This window comes from Trichosurus vulpecula, chromosome 5 (genome assembly GCF_011100635.1).
Source record: "Trichosurus vulpecula isolate mTriVul1 chromosome 5, mTriVul1.pri, whole genome shotgun sequence".
NCBI lineage: Eukaryota > Metazoa > Chordata > Mammalia > Diprotodontia > Phalangeridae > Trichosurus > Trichosurus vulpecula.
In genome coordinates, this window is record NC_050577.1 from 119226648 (window position 1) to 119244241 (window position 17594).

Sequence of the window (17594 nt, forward strand, 5' to 3'; positions counted from 1 at the left end):
TTACCCCTGGAAGATTGGAGGTGGGAGGGCATTCACACACCCAGGGAGACCCAAGGGGTGAGGGTGGGGGGGAAACTGGGGAGGGGATAGTCCCCCAAATGCAAAGAGGTGTCGGGGACGGCGCGAGACAAGTGAGCGGCCTTTTAAACGAGTTTTATTGGTATTTTTTGTATTTGTGTGTCACATTTCCCCCTCCCCTTCCCTTCCCCCTTCCTTCCTCACCCCCCCCCCCCCCGTCCTGGTATTCCTCCTCCCAGTCCCCAGGGAACCATTACATATAACAACTTAAAAAAATTTTTTTTTCTTTTCAAAAGGACATCTGATTTGTCTTCTTTCTCTCCCCTAACCCCCCTCCCCGCTGAGAAAGCAAGAAAAACAAAACCCGCCGTTAAAACATGTGGGAGGTAACCCCGTGGACCTCCCACCTCTGCCAAGGGGTGCTTTGGAGACGTTTGTTCTTGTAAAATTTTGCCACGATTTTGATTGTTCTGTGGTTGTTCTTCACCTTTCCTTTGTGGTAGTCGTCGTGTGGGGCAGTGGGTAGAGCCTCAGACATTCACTAGCTGTGGGACCCTGGGCAAGTCACTTAGCCCTGGGTGCCTCAGTTTCCTCATCTGTAAAGTGAGCTGGAGAAGGAAATGGCAAACCGCTCCAGTGTGTTTGCTCCCAAATGGGGTCACGAAGAGTCAGACTTGACTGAAACAGCCGAACAACAAAAATATTCCATTACATCATCGTACCACAATTTGTTGAGCCATTCTCCAATTGATGGGCATCTACTTTTGTTTCCAGTTCTTTTCTGTGACAAAAGGTGCCATTATAGATATATTGACCATATAACATAACATGTGATTTATATAATCTGGTATTGTATATATTATATAAATGATATATGAATGAGGACAATTTTTAACCAGGGACAGGGCCACACTCTTTATTGCTCTCAGGCCTGGGGAGCCCTCTTTGTTTCTCCCCGCCTCCCTTAGAGCGGGGAGCAGGTTGAGTATAGCAACCTACTCCCCTTAGGGTACCAGAATATTGTACTGCTGCATTCCCTCTTCTTCCTCCCTGGGAAAGTTTCCCTGAAATCCACACTGGACAAAACAACTTTCTGTGTCCTTTGCTCCCTCTACCATTGATAGGCTAGCAGGCTTCCATCCCTACCACTTGCCCAGGCTCATAGGAATTTTGATTTATTTATTTTTAATTTTTTTATTCTGAAAACATCAAGAAAAGCATTTCCAAATACACAGTCGGATACAAAAGGAGGATTGTATGTGGAAATAGGATCATACATTTATAGCTGGGAATAAAATGGAATTAGCATTTATTAATCGCGCACCTACTGCGTGCCAGGCACCACACAATGCGCTCTACAAAATTCTCCCATTTGATCCTCACAACAGCCCTGAGTGTTGTGAACAACTCTGAGAAATAGGTGCTGCTATTATCCCCATTTTGCAGGTCGAGTGACTTGCCCAGGGCCACAGTGCTATTTGAAGTCCAGGCCCAGACCTCTATATACTGGGCCACCTCGTGGCCCTCTGTTCAACCCTCTCATCTTACAGACGAGGAAGTTGAGAAACAAAGGAGAAAGGACGTTGCAGAATCACAGACCCTCCCCGATGAAAGAGACCTTGGAGACTACCTGGCCCAACCCTTGCCTGGACAAAAATTTCCCCAAAAACATAACCTGACAAACGGTCTTTCAGCCTCTTCCTCAAGACGTCCAGTGAGGGGAGATCCGCTGCATCCTGAGGCAAGCCTATACCACTTTGGGATAACTCGCGATTCAGAGATTTTTCCTTGTATTAAGCAAACATCTGCACCTTGAAGTATGGGATCCTAGACTTAGGGCTAGAAGAGAGCTTAGAGGCTGCTGAGTCCTGATTTTGCAGATGAAGAGACCCCAAAAGTACAAAGAGGGTAGATTTCCCAAGCTCAGAGGGAGGATACCTCAAAGGCCCACAAAGGGAAGATACCCCAAATTCTAAGGGAAGAGACTGCCAAGGCTCAGCAAGGGGAGACCCGCCAAGCCCAGCATGAGGAGATCCCACAGACTCAGGAAAGGGAGAAACAGACTGAGACTGAGATGTAGTGTCTTGTCCAGGGTTGGGCACCTCGTCAGTGTCTGAGAAAGGAGCCTAATTCAGGTCTTCCTGACTCCCATGCCTAGCACTATAGCTGCTTCTCATTCTGCCCTCTGGGGCAATGCTGAACAAATCGAATTCTTCCTCTAAATGACTCGAAAATAGCTGCCATGCCCCTTCTAAGTCTTCTCCAGGCTAAACATCCCCCAGTTCCTTGTGTGAGAGGAAGATGAGGCCCTTCTAACATGTTCCCTAGCCTCCTCTGAACGGTCTTCAATTTACTGATATCCTTCCTAAAACGTGATGCTCTGGCAAAGGCAGCGCTCACAGGAGCTAGTATTTCCCTAGTCTTGGACATCATGCCTCTCTTCATGAATCTTAAATTCACCTTATATTTTGGGGCTTGTGTAGCACGTTGTTGAGTCGTTAAATTCCCCAGGTCTTTCCAGCGAGCTTGCATCAATCTCACCTTGTACTTGTGAAATTGATTTTTTAAAACCCAAGTGTAAGAGTTCGCATGTATTTCTATTAAATTTCATTTTATTAAACTTGGCCCAATATTATAGCCTGAAAATATTCTCTTGGATATTGATTGTCATCCAGCATGTTAGCTATCCTTCCCGGTTTTGCAACTTCTGCAAAGTTGATAAGCCTATCATCCAAGCCTTCATTAGCATTGATCAAAATATCCAACTGGGTGAGAACAAAGACAGCTATGGTTTACCTAGATTTTTGCAAAGCATTTGATGAAAGTACTCCATCCAATTTTGTGACAAATGGAGAGATGTGGCCTAGAGAATAACAAAGTTAGATAGATTCAGAACAGTTTGTCCCTGTGGTTCAATGTCAGCCTGGTAGGCATTGTCCAGTGGAGCCCCCAAGAGATATATGCTCGGTCCTGGGCTTTCTAACATTTTTATCACTGACTTGAATAAAGGTATAGGTAGTATGCTGATCAAATCTGCAGGTAACACAAAACTGGAAGCTAACAATGGACTCTAGAAATCTTGACAGACTATAAGCTCTGGAGGACAGAGGATGTTTTTCATTTTGTCTTTATATCCTCAGTACCTTGGACGTAGAAAATGATATGTGTGGGTATACACATATATGCATGTGTGTATTTATATATGTATATATATACTATGTGTGTGTAAATATACATACATACGTACATGTAGGTATATATTTTTGTTGAATTAAAATGAAGGTTGTCACTAAGAGTAGAGAAGAATGGGACAGAGAAGGAAAGGACATTTTTTTATAAAATTCCTGCACTCTTCAAGTGGGCCCAGGTGAGAAAAGGATGGAAGCCACACACCATGGCTCTGTAGGTAAAGGAGGACGGGGGGACGAACGGCCCAATGGAAGGAAGAGTCAGAGCCTCTGCGACAGGCCATACTTTATTTGGGCTTCTTCGATGTTTTTTTACCCAATAGCTCCATGCTGGGCTGCGAGAAGTGTACAAAAGGCCCCCATTGGGGCAGAGCTGTGCAACAATGAAAAATAACAACAGGAAAAAACGAGGCCCTCCCCAAAGCTGGGCGGGGCGAAGTGTACGAAACCCCCCAAGTCCAGGGACAGCCAGGGTGCTGCTCTTGCTCCATCTCTAGTCTTTTCTCCAAATGGTTTTTCTTCTTTAGCTTCTGAGAGTCCTCAGCACCACAAACTACCGGCCGTCAGAGGGGAAAAGCACAGTCTCCAGGGGGGAGGGGGAAGAGTTCTAGAAAAGTTTGGGGAAGGGAGGCAGGGGGAGCTGTCCCAGGGTCTTAGTTATCAGTGCACTTTGGGGCAATCACACACACAGTCACACACATGCACCCCCTGAATTCCCCCAGCTCTGTCAATATATGTCCCTCCCCACTATCCCTCTGGCCCTGGTTAGGGGTAAGGAGAAGGGGGTCTCCACTCATCCTACCAGAATCACATTCTAGGGGACAATGTCTTCAATCAGCAGACATAGTTCCCCTGCTCTCCCAGAGGGGTCAGTGGGAGAATCTGTTCATTCAGGTCCCCCAGTCCAAGTACAGGCCTTTTCCCCAAATCAGGTGTTCATGTATATGGGTGTGTCTGTGCATCTGCACATGTCTGTATTGGAAATCTGTGTGTGTGTGTGTGTGTGTGTGTGTGTGTTGTGTGTGTGTATGTGTTTTTAGCCAGGGAGGTTGTGGGGCTGGGGGAGGCAGTTTGGGGGCTCAGGGCACATTGACCTTGAAGGGACTGCCTGGGACACTTTCATCTCCCCACTTGACAATGAGGATGTAGTCCCCCTTTTCCTTGACAGTGTAGGTGACGTTGTATACTCTGTTTCCCATGTGCTTCACGTACACTTCCTCACAAGGAGTCTTGGGCCCATGTACACCCACCATCATCATGTTGGTGCCTAGACAATAGGAGAAAAGGAAGGAATTCACACCCGGAACACTGATTCTCCTATGCAACTCTGTAACCCCCAACACCCTCTAATCCCCCTCTGCCCTACTGCTCCTGTTCTCCCAATATCTCTTAGAGTCCCCAGGCATTCCTTTCCAGTCCTACCTGCTTTGCTACAGTCCACCGTGAAGGAGTTCTTCTGGCCTATGAAGGCCTTGGTCAGCCCGGGGCCCCTGGTCACCACTTTGCTGGCATCTGAGGAGAACTTGGGGATGGAGCTGTAGCTGGAGCCACGGCTGGAGGATGACTTGGTCACTGTCTCCACCAGCACTGTGGAGGTTTCATGAAGGCTGTGCCCTCCTGACAGCCGGGGACCTGGGAGTGAGATTGGGAAAAGGACCATGATGGGGGAATGTACTCCGAGCCCTTAGAAGAGGAGATGGATGGGTACAAGAGCTTTCTCCCCTGGGGTAGGGCTTGCCTCGCTTTTGAAATTTCTCAGAGATGGGCACAAGCCATAGTGCATTCGTAGGATTTGGAGTTGAAAAGGATCTTAGTGGTCATCTAATCCAATCTCCTCCTTTAAATGTTTGAATTTTTTTTAATGTAACTATTAATTTCTTTAAGCATGTTTTATCGATACTTTTAAAAAGTTACTATCACTTCCCAGTGATTCTCACCTGCTCTTCCCCACCCTCCCAACAGAACTCTCTCTTAAAATGAACAAATTGGCCATGTCGGCAGCTGTGGTCCACCATCTTTTTCCAAAAGGGCTGGAGGCATACTTTATGCTCAAGTCTTCTGAAGCCCCAGTAGGTCTAATTCCCTCATTTTACTAGTGAAGAAATATACAGGAGAAAATATTCCATTCCCCACCTAAGCAATGACCTACCACTGACCCACTTTCATATGGTAAGTACTTAAGGTTGTAGCTGTAGTAATGGAGATGCTTTTGTACCATGCCATCCACACCATCTGGCCCAAGAATAATGGCAACTCCAATTTCCGTAGTGCCGGGACTCTTGGCTGCAGCTAAATCTGATCTTATTTTATATATATATACAACCGAGTTCATGGCTTCCTGAACCCCTAAAGCAGCATTACCTTACAGAAAGACTCTTGCTTTATAAAAAGATGCACCCAAATGGTCCCTGAAGCTATCAGCTCTGCTTGTTAGACATAATGTTTTGCTTATGTATCTCAACTCTTTGGAAAAAGAGGGGGGAAAGGAAAACTGCAAAGCAAGCTAAGGCACTCCTAAGTGAAGACCAATGGGTAGAAGAAAGGGGACTGTGACAAGAGCCTGGGATTGGGAATCCAGGGGGTAGGGTGAGTGACCCTCAGCAAGTCCCTTCACCTCTGCTGGTCTCTGTTCCTTTGTCTATGAAGTGAGGGGATTTGACTGGATGACCTCAGAGACACTTCCAGCTCTAAACCCAAGACCCTACCTTCCCATGATTCTCTAAAGTGTTTCAGAAGACAATGGGCAAACAAGTAGACCCCAACGATTTACAAACTACTATTCAAGAATCTGTTTGCTCTATAAAGTGAGGCACACTTGTAATCTGAAAGTGAACAGATTAAATGCAGACAAATACATCTGCCAAACTGGCTTAATTTTATCACAGTTTGGGGAGAAAAATAACATAACTCCAGAGAACACCCAACAGCACCATTCCTGCCTCCCTAGAACCACCCTAGACTAGCAGGATGAGTAGGGTCCCAGGGTGAAAACATCTCTCACCTGTAACTTTAGCCTTGAAGGGGCTGCCCACAATATGCTGGGGGCCACCATACTTGATGGCGATGAGGTAGTTGCCTGGGGCCATAGGGGTATAGGTGACCACATGGCCCTCTGGGCATTCCCGACAGTCCAGCTGCACTTTGGAGGGGCCATCAATGGTGACAGACAAGGCCCCTGAGCCTGCATTCAAGGTGTTCACAATGAACTCAGAGGACACACCTGTGGAAGGTAAGAGTGGACATGTAGAACCATCTGTGGTCATGGGAAGGAGTTCTCAGTCCTCCTGGACTTCTCTGTTCATTTTCTAGCTCCTCCTCTTCCCTTAAAGTGCTTAGCTGACTAGCCCCCAGACCCAAATCCAGTGCTTACCAGTAGTTCCTCCCTCAAGCCCAGGACCATAGGCTGAGACCAGCCCTGGGTCTCCAGCTTGGCTTTGTTCTCCAACTCGAATCTTGAAGGGGCTCCCAGGGATGTGAGAACCATTGAACTTGACATCGATGGAATGGACACCATTCTCATGAGGGATGAAGCGGATGGTGTGCTTGTCTGTAGAGAAGAAGGGATCAATAGATGAGTTCTCCCTGGTTCCTACCTGCCCAGGGGAGGGGGTTAGACACTCGTAGGGTTGTGGTGCCTAGATGTTTTTATTTTAAGACATGAAAGGAGGTCCCCAGTTTTTGTATCTTAAGAACAGCCTGTAGTAAGCAGATCAATTCTGAATTTGGATGGACAGGGTCTGGGGACCTAAGGCCTGAGATTGTGGGATTGGATGAAGAACAATGTCCTCACCGCTGTCTATCTCAGAGACGTAGCACTCCTCAACAGCCCCTGAGGGGGTATGGACCCTGGCATCAATCACACCACGGGCACCATTCAGCTGTACTGCAAAGGAAGCTGGTTGGTTCACCTTCAGCCCAGTCTCCTGCAAAAAAGCCAGATAAAAACATAAGCCAAGAAGAAAACTAAGCCAGACCCCTACATCTGAACATCCACTGGACCCCCTGCCATCCAGAATTGGCCAGAGCCTGGGCAAGATCCCAATCCAAAAGAATCCCTATGATGCTGCCCTCCCTGCTTCCCTTGGCTACCCAGGCTCTAATGCCTTCTCTTCAACCCCATTCCTTCAACACTGAGTTCAAAAAGAACCCAGATTCAACGGGAAGCTGCCCATCCAGAAGCAGGGGTCTGGGTAATTCCCTTTGCATGTGTCCCTGCTATGTTCTGTACGTTGGGTGCTCAAGAAGAGCTTCAGGGTGATGGTGGTGATCATTCTGTCATCCAGTGGGTGCCCACCATCGTCTTCAGTGGCACCCCCACATGTATATAGTGAATGAAGACTAACAAAGCTCTTCACTCACAGCTTGTTGAGGTTAATAGTACAGGTGTTCCTGTCCTCATTTTACAGACGAGGAGACTCAGGCTCAAAGAGGTTGTATGACGTGCCTAAGGTCGTAGTGGCAGGAAGTGTCAGACCTGGCCCTTAGATCCAGATCTCTCTTCAAGCCCAGTACCCTTAATGCTATGCCATGTTTTTTTGTTTTTTCTCTTTTGGACTTGACCATGCATTTTTATTACTGGACAAAGGTTTTGTTTTTGTTTTGGGGGAGGGGTTGTGGGAAGGAGAGAAAAAATGCTTGTTGAATGAGAAATATAATAAAAGGTTTTTTAAACTATAAAAAAACACTCTGTCATGTTGCCTTTCTGCCCCCAAGAGCTTATGTTGGCAAGGGATCTATTTACAAAGCATTGGTACGGTAGAAAGAGCACTGGATGTGAAGTTAGAAGACCTGAGTTCATTTGTCAAGTTTATTGTAACAGAAAGAAGAAAAAGATGACAACCTAGGTTCATTAATCTTGGCCTCCCTTGAACATTCTACCACAGTAGATTAGGAGTAACAAATTAGAGTTGGGGTGTGGCGAACAACAGGCCCACTGAGAGAAGCACAAAGTGATGGCTAATAGCCCAACGCTAAAGAAGGGGACGAAAGCCTCAACAATCACGTCAGTCTGGGCCCATTTAGGAGAGGCAGATGGCCCAGAAAGACCTCAGTCAGCATTACTCATGTATTACAGCAGTCCAAAAAGTGATGGTCAAACAACCATGTTTCCAGGAAAAGTTAAATTATATTCAAAATGCTCTGTTTTAGAAGGCAGAGAAGTACCATCTTCTGGAAGCTTCTATCAGAAATGGTTAAAAAACAACTGAAGCTTCGAATGTCAGTACTTGTTTCTAAGCCAGTGGTGAACACTTAGTGAGGGCTCAGTAAATGTTGCCGAAGATCTGAGCCTTCTCTATGTATCAGAGTTCTGTACCACGTGGATAGAAATTTGGGGACGCTAGATGCATCTCCAGGGGCAGCTCCCTTCCTCTTCTAGGGTGTCCCCAGTGTACCCCAGCCCCACAGTCTGGAGAACATTCACACCTGGAGGCTAGTAACGGTGAGGCGTCGGGCATCATCAGAGAGGGAAGCCACAGGAACCACGAAGGGGCTGTCAGGGATGTGCTCATCGTTGAACTTGATGGAAACCTCATAGTCACCTGGAGAAACAAAACCCATCTCAACACTGGTCTCCAAATGAAGGCCAGTCTATTGCTCCTTCCACAGCAGACCACTAAGACCATGGCACCTCCCCAAGGGCAATGTTTCTAAGGTGAACAAGCACAGCTCCCCAGAGGATGTGGAGTAGGGCAAGAATCTCAAGCCCTCTGAGTCAGAAGGTGCCTCAGAAGTACCATAGCTCAACCCATATCCCAAAAGGAATCCTAAGGAGGGAGGGATCTTGGGGGAAGGGAGGAAGGAAAGGGGAGAGGGCTTAGGGTCATGGGGAGGAACAGAGGAAGCAGTACTCTAGAGAAGAGCCATGACTGTCTACTACTACCCTGTTAAATTTAATATACACTTAAGCCAGATTGTACATAATAAAAGTTCATGGTTTCTGATGTAATCAGCTTTCTTGTTCTCCTTTGTATATTGAAATGTTTGTGTTTGATGGTGATTGTTAAATCCATAGGAATAGAGGCCAGATCTGTGATTTCACTGATATGGGAGTTCTCAGGTAAGGAAATTGCCTCTACTGATGCAGGTTGGCACCTTCTCTGCATCTTACATTCTCAGAGAGTCACTCAGAACACTGAGGAGTTCAATAAGGTGCCCGGGGTCATCATACATTCAGTAGGTGTTAGAGGCAGGGCTTGAACTCAGATCTTTTGGGATCCGAGGCCAGCTCTCTGTCTCCTATACCATGCCAGGCCTCTGATGATTCATTATCAGAAAGAATTGAAGAGTAGTAATTATCCCAAGTTGTTCAGAAGGGGTCCAGATGTGAGAGGGACCCAGCTGACCTGAGGTCTTCCCCACAAGACCTCTCTGGCCCTTTCCCAGCTAGCTACCTGGCTCCTGCACGATGTAGGAGACACCACAGGAACCATCCTTGCGGTCCTCAAATGCGATCTCGGCCTTGCTGGGCCCCTCCACAGCAATAGATAGGCCTCCGGCACCTGCCTCCCGAGTCCAGATGCTGAATTCAGCTGAGGGGCAGAGAAGGAGAAAAAGGGTTTGGCACCAATCTCCAGAGTCTAACATCCCAAATCAGCCAAGACTGCCCCACACCTAACCCAGTCTGGGCTACCTCACCAGAGACTGACCAGTTCTGCTGTCCCAGGCTCAGCACTCACCCACCTGAAGCCTTTGCCATCCCTGCCCCTGTTTTCTCCCTTAACTAGCTTCTCATCCCTCGTCATCCTGGCTTCTTTTACCTGGTACTCCAGCAACACCACGCTCAAGTCCTGTGCCCCCGGCTCGCACCTTGTGGGCACCCCCTTCACCAAGGGGCCCCACGGTGAACTGGAAGGGGCTGCCGGGCACATGCTGGCCACGATACTTGACAGTGACGGTGTGAGGCCCCATCTCTTTGGGCACAAAACGCACGCTGTAGGCACTATTCTCTCCCTCCAGGATCTCAGCATCTTCTGTCTTCCCTGATGGGCTTGTCACCTGGGCTGTCATGTCCTGAGAGCCTGCCTCACCTGGGAGAGAAAACAGGGATGTGTGGGAAGATGAGGTGGTGGTTGGTCAAATAACAAACATTTATTAATCACCTGCTATATATATATATATATATATATATATATATATATATATATATATATATATATATATGGCAGGCTTGGGGCTAGATGCTGGGGATACAGATGCAAAGAATGAAACCGTCCCTGCTCCCAATGAGCTCATGCACTACAAAGCCCTTTGCTCTAATCCTTGTCCAGACTCTCACAGAACAGCCCAAAACAGCTTCACAGCAATATGGGATCTCAGAGAGAACACCCTGGCCCGAGTCTAGTGAACTCCTGGCTCTCTTCTGCTAACTGCAGGGAAGGAGGGACAAGGGATAGGCACTCAGGAGAAAAAGTTTAAGGGCAAGAGAGGTTTGAGCCAAAAAAGCTGAAACTAACATCAGAGATGACCAGTCCTTAACCCCACACTGCTGAACAGACTCTAATCTTGCTTCCCCCTTGCCCAATCTAGCCCAAGAGGCTCAAATAAACCCCCTCCGACCAACTTCCAGATCCAGGGTCAATTCTGACCATGGATGAGTTCCAGGGGGTAGTCACAGGGGCTAGCTGGCTATACCCACTCCTATCCCACCCCCACAAGGACATGTGGGCCAAAGTCTGCCCTGTTTTCTCCGTGAGTAGCTGGCATTTGTGTAGTGTTTGAAGTTTTACAATTGCTTTTTATCTGTTACCTCCTTCCATCCTTATGCAACTCTGGGAGGTAAGCACTCTTATCTCCATCTTGCAGATGACAAAACAGAGGCTAAGAAAGGTGAAAAAACTTGCCCAGAGTCACACGGCTAGTAAGTAGCTGAGGCAAGATTTGAACTCGGGTCTTCCTGATTCCAAGACTTCAGCAGTCCTTTCTCCACTGCACTGACTGCCTATATTGTCAGGGCTTTGCCTGGTATAAGACGGGAGGTGCCTCCTTGCACCCATCCCCACTTACCTTCCTGTTGTCTGCTAATACTGCCAAAAGAGCCAAGGCGTTCACGACCCAGAAAATCTCCAAAGACGGCAGGGAAGGGGTCTCCCCCGACTTGAGTGGACTCCTCCACCCTGACCTCTCGCTTGGTTTCCCCGCCCCGAGTTTTGCTGATCTCTGTCCTCTCTGTCCGTGTATATGTATGACTACTCCTTGTGAATGTTCTGGTCAGGCGCTCCTGGGCAGAAACCATCTGGAACCAGTTTCCTAAAAGAGAAAAGGGGTGGTAGATGATCAGATCAGAGAGTGGGAACCAGAGAGAAAGAGAAGGAATGAAGGAGAAGGAGGAGGGCAGGCATCAGTAAAACAAAAAGAATCCTGTGCTGGACTCTGGACCCTGCATCTTCCACCCCTGCCTGGACCCGCACCTGGGATCTTGAGGTTGAGGTCACACGTGCTCCCCACAGAGGCGATGGAAGCCGCCTGCCTGCGGCGTGTGATGCTCTCCTTCATCCGCCCCTCACCAGTCACCTTCACAGTGAACGGGCTCCCTAAAGAAAACAGAGGGGAGTCCTCAGGCCTCTTCTGAGCCCTTCCCCTCTTGCTCCTCAGAGTGCCCGCCCCCAGCTCCTCTCAGGCTCCTAGGAGCGCCCCTCCTGCCCTCTGCCAACCCCCAGCCGCAGCTCACCGGGCACATGCTTGTCAGCAAACTTGATGTTGATGGTGTAGTTGCCAGGCTCGGTGGGGCAGTAGGTCACTTTGCAAGTACCATCCTCCATGTCCTCACAGTTGATGTCCACCTTGCTGGGACCTTCGATGCTCAGCCCCAGACCGCCATAGCCTGTGGGAAAGTGAGTGACACGGTGGCCTCAGTGCCCAGCCCACCACTCTCCTCTTCCGCAGGGGCTTCAGCTCTAGGCCTGGTGGGCGTGGGGCCAAGTCTTAGGCACACAATTATGCCCTAGAAGTACTTTCTGGCTGACCGACTGGTTACTGGGTCTGGATAGGGGTTAAGAGCTGTTTCCGCTCTTCACTTCCTAGGTGTGGACTGTACAAAAACCCCTAGAAAGGACACCTTCCCACCCCAAGTCTAAGACACATGCACAGAGCAAATTAATCTCTCCCTCAAAGGACCCCTAGAAGGTAAATCCCAAACCTCCTTGGGGCAGAAGTTGTGTGTGACCAATAATAATGCCTCCACACATTTCTATAGCTTTTTAAAAGGCTTATTAAGCACTTTGCTCACACCAGTTCTATATGTTAGTACAAATATTGTTATCCCCATTATTCAGAAGAGAAAACAGACTCAGGGAGGTTATGTGACCTGCCAATGGCTAATTATCTAGTAAGTGACATATGATGATAAAGGGCTTAAGTGGCTAGGACTGAGCTAAGGACGGGGAAGGTCACTTGGAAGACTGTGATGCCCAAAGGCTGAGAGGCCCTGGAGACGAGAGACTGGTACCAAGGAGAGGAGACACATACCTGCATTCCTTGTATCCACGATGAATTCTGCCACCTGGAAGGTGTGGCCTTCTGACAGACCTTTGCCCCAGACTCGAACCTTGCTAGCATCACCAATCTCTGAAGGCCCCACAAGAATCTTGAAGGGGCTGTTGGTGACATGCTTCCCACTCTTTCGAACACTCACTACATGCTCGCCCACCTCTTTGGGTGTGAATGAGATACCTGTAGGGGGCACAGAGGCATGGGCATCAGGGACCATACCCCTTGGCATTGCTAGGAACACCTTCCCACCCACTCCAGGTCCCAGACATAGAAGGATAGGGGGCCTGGATTTGTATTCCCAAGCCCAGGAAGAGTAGGGTGAAGGTTCCCTAGGCTATGCCCTCGGGGCCATCCCTGGAGAGTCAGATCGTGCCGGCTGCCTTCCTCACTCACCAATGTGCCGGTTAGGCAGCCTCTTGAGCAGGCAGGGCTCCTCATTGCCTGAGGGAGCCCGAATGCTGGCAGTCAGCAGACTCAGGTCACTCTCTGTGATCTTCAGGGACACGTCCGTGGATGTGCCCACATTCAACTGTGAAGTCCGCATTGAGTCATCACCTGGGGACAGGGAGTAAGAACTGAGATCCTGGTCTTGTCTCCCTTCCTCCCTCCCAATCCCAGATCCTTAGCTCCTTCACGATCAATTCTCAGAATCCACTCACTTCAAGAAGCCTTCCCTGATTAACTCTCATCTCATCTTGATCACTTTTTCCACACTTGGTGTCTTATTAAATTCAATTCATCTCACATCTCATCATCAAACATATATTAAGCAATTACTGTGTACAAGGTACTTATGACACAAAAGGAGCAAAATCCCCACACTGGGTCGAGTTCTTTCAAAGTCCCTAGACTGTGAACATAGAACACAGCCAAGTGCTCTGCCTCTGAGGAGGGGATTAATGGGTGTATTGTGGTAAAGTCCATACTCCATGACTTCTATCTCCAGATACTAGGGGTGTAAACTGCCTGAGCATAGGGCCTAGGACATTTTGTCTTTGTATGCCAAGTACCCAGCATGTAGAAGGACACATAGTATGGGGCATACAGTAGGGACTTCATAGATGCTTGTGGATCGATCAATTTTTATGTCCATATTGTTGAAGTCAGTGACCCACTGTAATATTTACTTCCTAATCTCTTATTGAAGCTGTTCCAATCAAGGTACCATATTTTAAGAAAGGTACTGACAAATTACTTGATGGGAATGTTGTAGAGGCGCTTCCTAGAGAGGGTGGGAAGTTGGATGAGATAACTTCTATAGTCCCTTCCAACTCAGTCTGTCTTTGCAGCTTATACATTGTTCAGATGAAACAATGCTATAAAATCCAGTTAGTCCCACAGGAACAAGGTTCTAAAATGTCAATAGCCTGATTGTCAGACTAGTATTAGTTAGGCAAATGAGTGATTCATATTACAATCAAGTTCTGTTACAGAGAGGTTTCATTATGATACAGTAGTGGAATATAATGTAATATAATCAATGTAACATAGTTATTATGCAGTTTTGATAGTTGGGTGATATGTGGAATATGCATCATTACAGTTTCAATTCGTCACCTGGAGCAGTAGCGTAGAAGAATGAGTGCTTATCCTAGTCTGAGGAGACCTGAGTTCTAATCTTGCCTCAGGAGCAAAAGTGTGTGAGAAGAGGTAGTATGAAATAAGACTGGGAAGGTCAATTGTAGCCAGAACACGCAGGTCCTTGAATGCCAAGCTAGGGAATTTATGTTTTATCCTATTGGCAAATGGGAACCATGAAAGGTCCTTGACTGACCAGGGAAGTGTCATGACCAGATCTATGTAGTAAGAAGATTATTTTAGCGGCTGCATGGAGGATGTATTTGATTAGGGAGAGGCTGGAGGCAGGGAGATTAATTAAAGGACTATAGGAAATAAGGGCTTGAACTAGGGCGACGGCAGTGAGAGGAGAGAAGAGAGGGGAGACGTCAAAATAATCTTCCAGAAGTTTACCACCTGCTTTCATTTACCCTGAAACTGCTTTTTCCAAACTTCAGGATGTCCCTGAGGCTGTCCTGCTCTGGGGTTTACTAGGCGAGCATCTTTCCTGCACTGGTACGTTGCCTTTATTAGCATTCTCGGTCATTCCACAAGTGCGCACGCTGTGTCTCCCCAAGAGGGGCCAGAAAGATCCCTACAGTCAGGAGCCTAACTCTGTGCTCTTCCCATCAAGGGCAGGGCTTGGGCTTGGTGGATGGACATTCAGGAAGCATTTCTCGATGGCTATTCGCTGGGGGCACAGAAAAACAAACGGTACCTGTGATTTTGGCAGTGAAGGGACTCCCGGGGATGTGCTTGTCATCAAAACGGACAATGATGCTGTAGTCCCCAGGAGCAGTGGGGAGGTAGGATACGGTACAGGTGCCATCCTTATTGTCTTTACAGGTGATCTCTGCCTTAGATGGGCCTTCCACAGCAAGAGACAGGCCCCCTAGGTGAGTGTCAGAGGAAAGATGTTAGGGATGATCAGGTGTCGGGCTGTTTGCAAGCCTCCCTCTCACCCCGCCGCACCCCCAAATTTCATCTCATCCATGCACTTACCTTCCCCAGCATCCTTGGTGACAATTGTGAAGGTGGCTGGCTTGTTGACCATGCCGTGGCTCAAGCCTGGCCCATAGGCACTCACGTGGCGGCTATTGATGGCATCAACATAGAACTGCATGGGGCTCCCTGGGGGAAGGAGAAGAGACCACAGGGTTAAGGCACAAGAGTTCTGGAGCTGCTGTAACTTCTTCCATCAGTCCTTCCAACTTCTCAGATTGTTGACACCTATGTATTTATTTATGTTTGAGGCAATCAGGGTTAAGTAACTTGCCCAGGGTCACCCAACTAGTAAATGTCTGAGGCCACATTTGAACTCAGATCCTCCTGACTCCAGGGCCAGTGGATAAAGATCCACTGAGCCACCCAGCTGCCCTGACACCTATATATTTAAAGTTGCCTGTAGCCTCCTCTGCTTCTAAGTAACCTAACCCCCCACTTTATCTCCCAACTCCAAGACTTCCCCTAGTTTCCTTTCCAATAGGCTCCTTGTCTCCAACCCTACTGTTCCCCAAACTGTGCTAATCAATTGTAACTGTTTTTGATGGTCCCTCAACTGTCCTAAATAGTTCCTGGCTCTTCTGACTCTCACCCCACCCAGATCTTAGCACCTCCATCCAATCAACTTACCAGGAATGTGATTGCCGTCATATTTGATCCCCATCTCGTGCAGCCCCTTCTCTGTGGGTGCGTACCTCACTGTGATGGTGCCATCCTTATTATCGGTGATATTGGGCCTTGCAGTCTTCCCTGAGGGCATCCGCACCTCTCCTGGTATACCAGGGCATAGTCGGTATCACAGAGGTGGAGACATCTGCCCCTTTCACCCCGCAAATCTATCTGGTCTCCACCACCCCCATCCCATTATTTTCCAAGAGCACAAAATCTTTTCCCATTCCCATGTCTCAGGTGATTCTAACTCAGCCTTTCTCCACTTTGCTCCTATCTAGTGGGATTGGCTGCTTCCCTGAGAAGGGAAGAGAACTTGACCATTTTGTTCTACCAGGCCAGGGGACCAGGAAGGGACCAAGCAATTATGGCATATGTACAGAAGAAAGCAGCTTGTACCAGGGATCAGAAAGCCTGGGTTCTCATTCTAGATCTGCCACTAACTAGCATGTTACCTCCATAAAATGAGTGAGTTGGACTAAGACAATCTCTAAATAATCTTCCAATTCAGAAATTCTCTGGTACCATGACCCTAGAAAGATCGTACCTGTGATCTCCCCCTTCTGGACTGTAAATGGGATAACCAAGTTGAAGGGTCTCAACATGGACTCCATGGGCTCTGCTGGGACCACTGGCTCATCTGTGGCCTTGGGGAAGGGGAAAGAAGAAAGGTATGATTAGTAAGAGCAGGTCAAGGAAAGTGGAAATCCCACTCCATACCCCAAAAGAAAGTCAGAAGGAAAAAAGGGAAAAAGAAAAGTAAAGTTAATGGCAGGAGGCGGCTCAGCAGGAGAAGAGAATGCAGGAGCTGCAAGAGAAGAGGTGGAGGAACAAAGGATGAGAGGCTGTGCTTGCCAGGCTCCCCCGTTCCCTGACATGAAGCATCTGGCTCAGACCCCCATGACAATGCACCCTCCCAGAGCTGGGCACATCATTCACATGTCCTATGCAGACCCTGTCTCTTTTGGGGGAGACCCTAGCTCTGAAGGGAGGCATTTTAACTTAACATGACCCTGAAGGTTGAGAATAAGAAAGAAGGGGAGGAAAGGGAAGATAGAGAGCCCTCTGCTAAAGCAGGTACCCAATGAGTGGGGTAGCTACTGGGCTGGTGTGTAGGGAAGGGCTGGCGCAGCTGTAGGGTGTCACATGGCTCCTCCACGTGGGGAATGGGGTCACATGCCTGAGGAAGTAAGACACGGGATAACATGGAGTTACAGAGGATCACCATAGGATGACAGCAAAGTCCAGAGACGATACTTAATAAATGGTCCAACACAGGCCAACATGCATTACTTGGTAGAATGATAGATAACACAGGTCAGCATAGTCTCCAAAGCTGACATGAGAACAGGCTAACATGATTGGCTGGGCCTTTGGAGTGCTGATGAGCTCAAGTGCCCTCCCCCAAAGGACTAGGGATTCAGAGCATGAGGCACTACTGTCCTGCCCCCACCTCGGAGGACGAACAGCCCGAGAAGGAGGGGCAGGGTGGATGCTAAGTCCTTTGGCCAAAAGCTGTCAACTTCAGAATGGCTAAATTCTCAAAGAGCACGGAGGGAATGATTGCTACTCTGTCCTTATGCCTATATCAAAGAACATTTCAGAACTGGTACCCAGGAACAGGAATAGTGCTGAAATCAGAGGTGTTCTGTGTGAATGTCACAAAAGTCT

At 48.0% G+C, this 17594-nt stretch overlaps 1 protein-coding gene across 1 annotated transcript in view; it reads right to left on the reverse strand.

Annotated features, from left to right (window-relative positions):
* Positions 1-3474: 3474 nt before the first annotated feature.
* Positions 3475-17594, reverse strand: part of FLNC (filamin C) — a 39988-nt gene continuing 25868 nt past the window's right edge. The window contains exons 31-47 of the mRNA XM_036759822.1: positions 16471-16570; positions 15885-16025; positions 15255-15383; positions 14971-15144; positions 13089-13250; positions 12672-12875; positions 11875-12027; positions 11615-11737; positions 11211-11453; positions 9965-10234; positions 9599-9736; positions 8631-8746; positions 6997-7129; positions 6577-6753; positions 6208-6426; positions 4629-4838; positions 3475-4473 (exon numbers count right to left, since the gene is read on the reverse strand). Of these exons, the coding sequence (XP_036615717.1) occupies positions 4286-4473; positions 4629-4838; positions 6208-6426; positions 6577-6753; positions 6997-7129; positions 8631-8746; positions 9599-9736; positions 9965-10234; positions 11211-11453; positions 11615-11737; positions 11875-12027; positions 12672-12875; positions 13089-13250; positions 14971-15144; positions 15255-15383; positions 15885-16025; positions 16471-16570 (2880 nt within the window). The 3' untranslated portion in view covers positions 3475-4285. The remainder of the gene's footprint in view (positions 4474-4628; positions 4839-6207; positions 6427-6576; positions 6754-6996; positions 7130-8630; positions 8747-9598; positions 9737-9964; positions 10235-11210; positions 11454-11614; positions 11738-11874; positions 12028-12671; positions 12876-13088; positions 13251-14970; positions 15145-15254; positions 15384-15884; positions 16026-16470; positions 16571-17594) is intronic.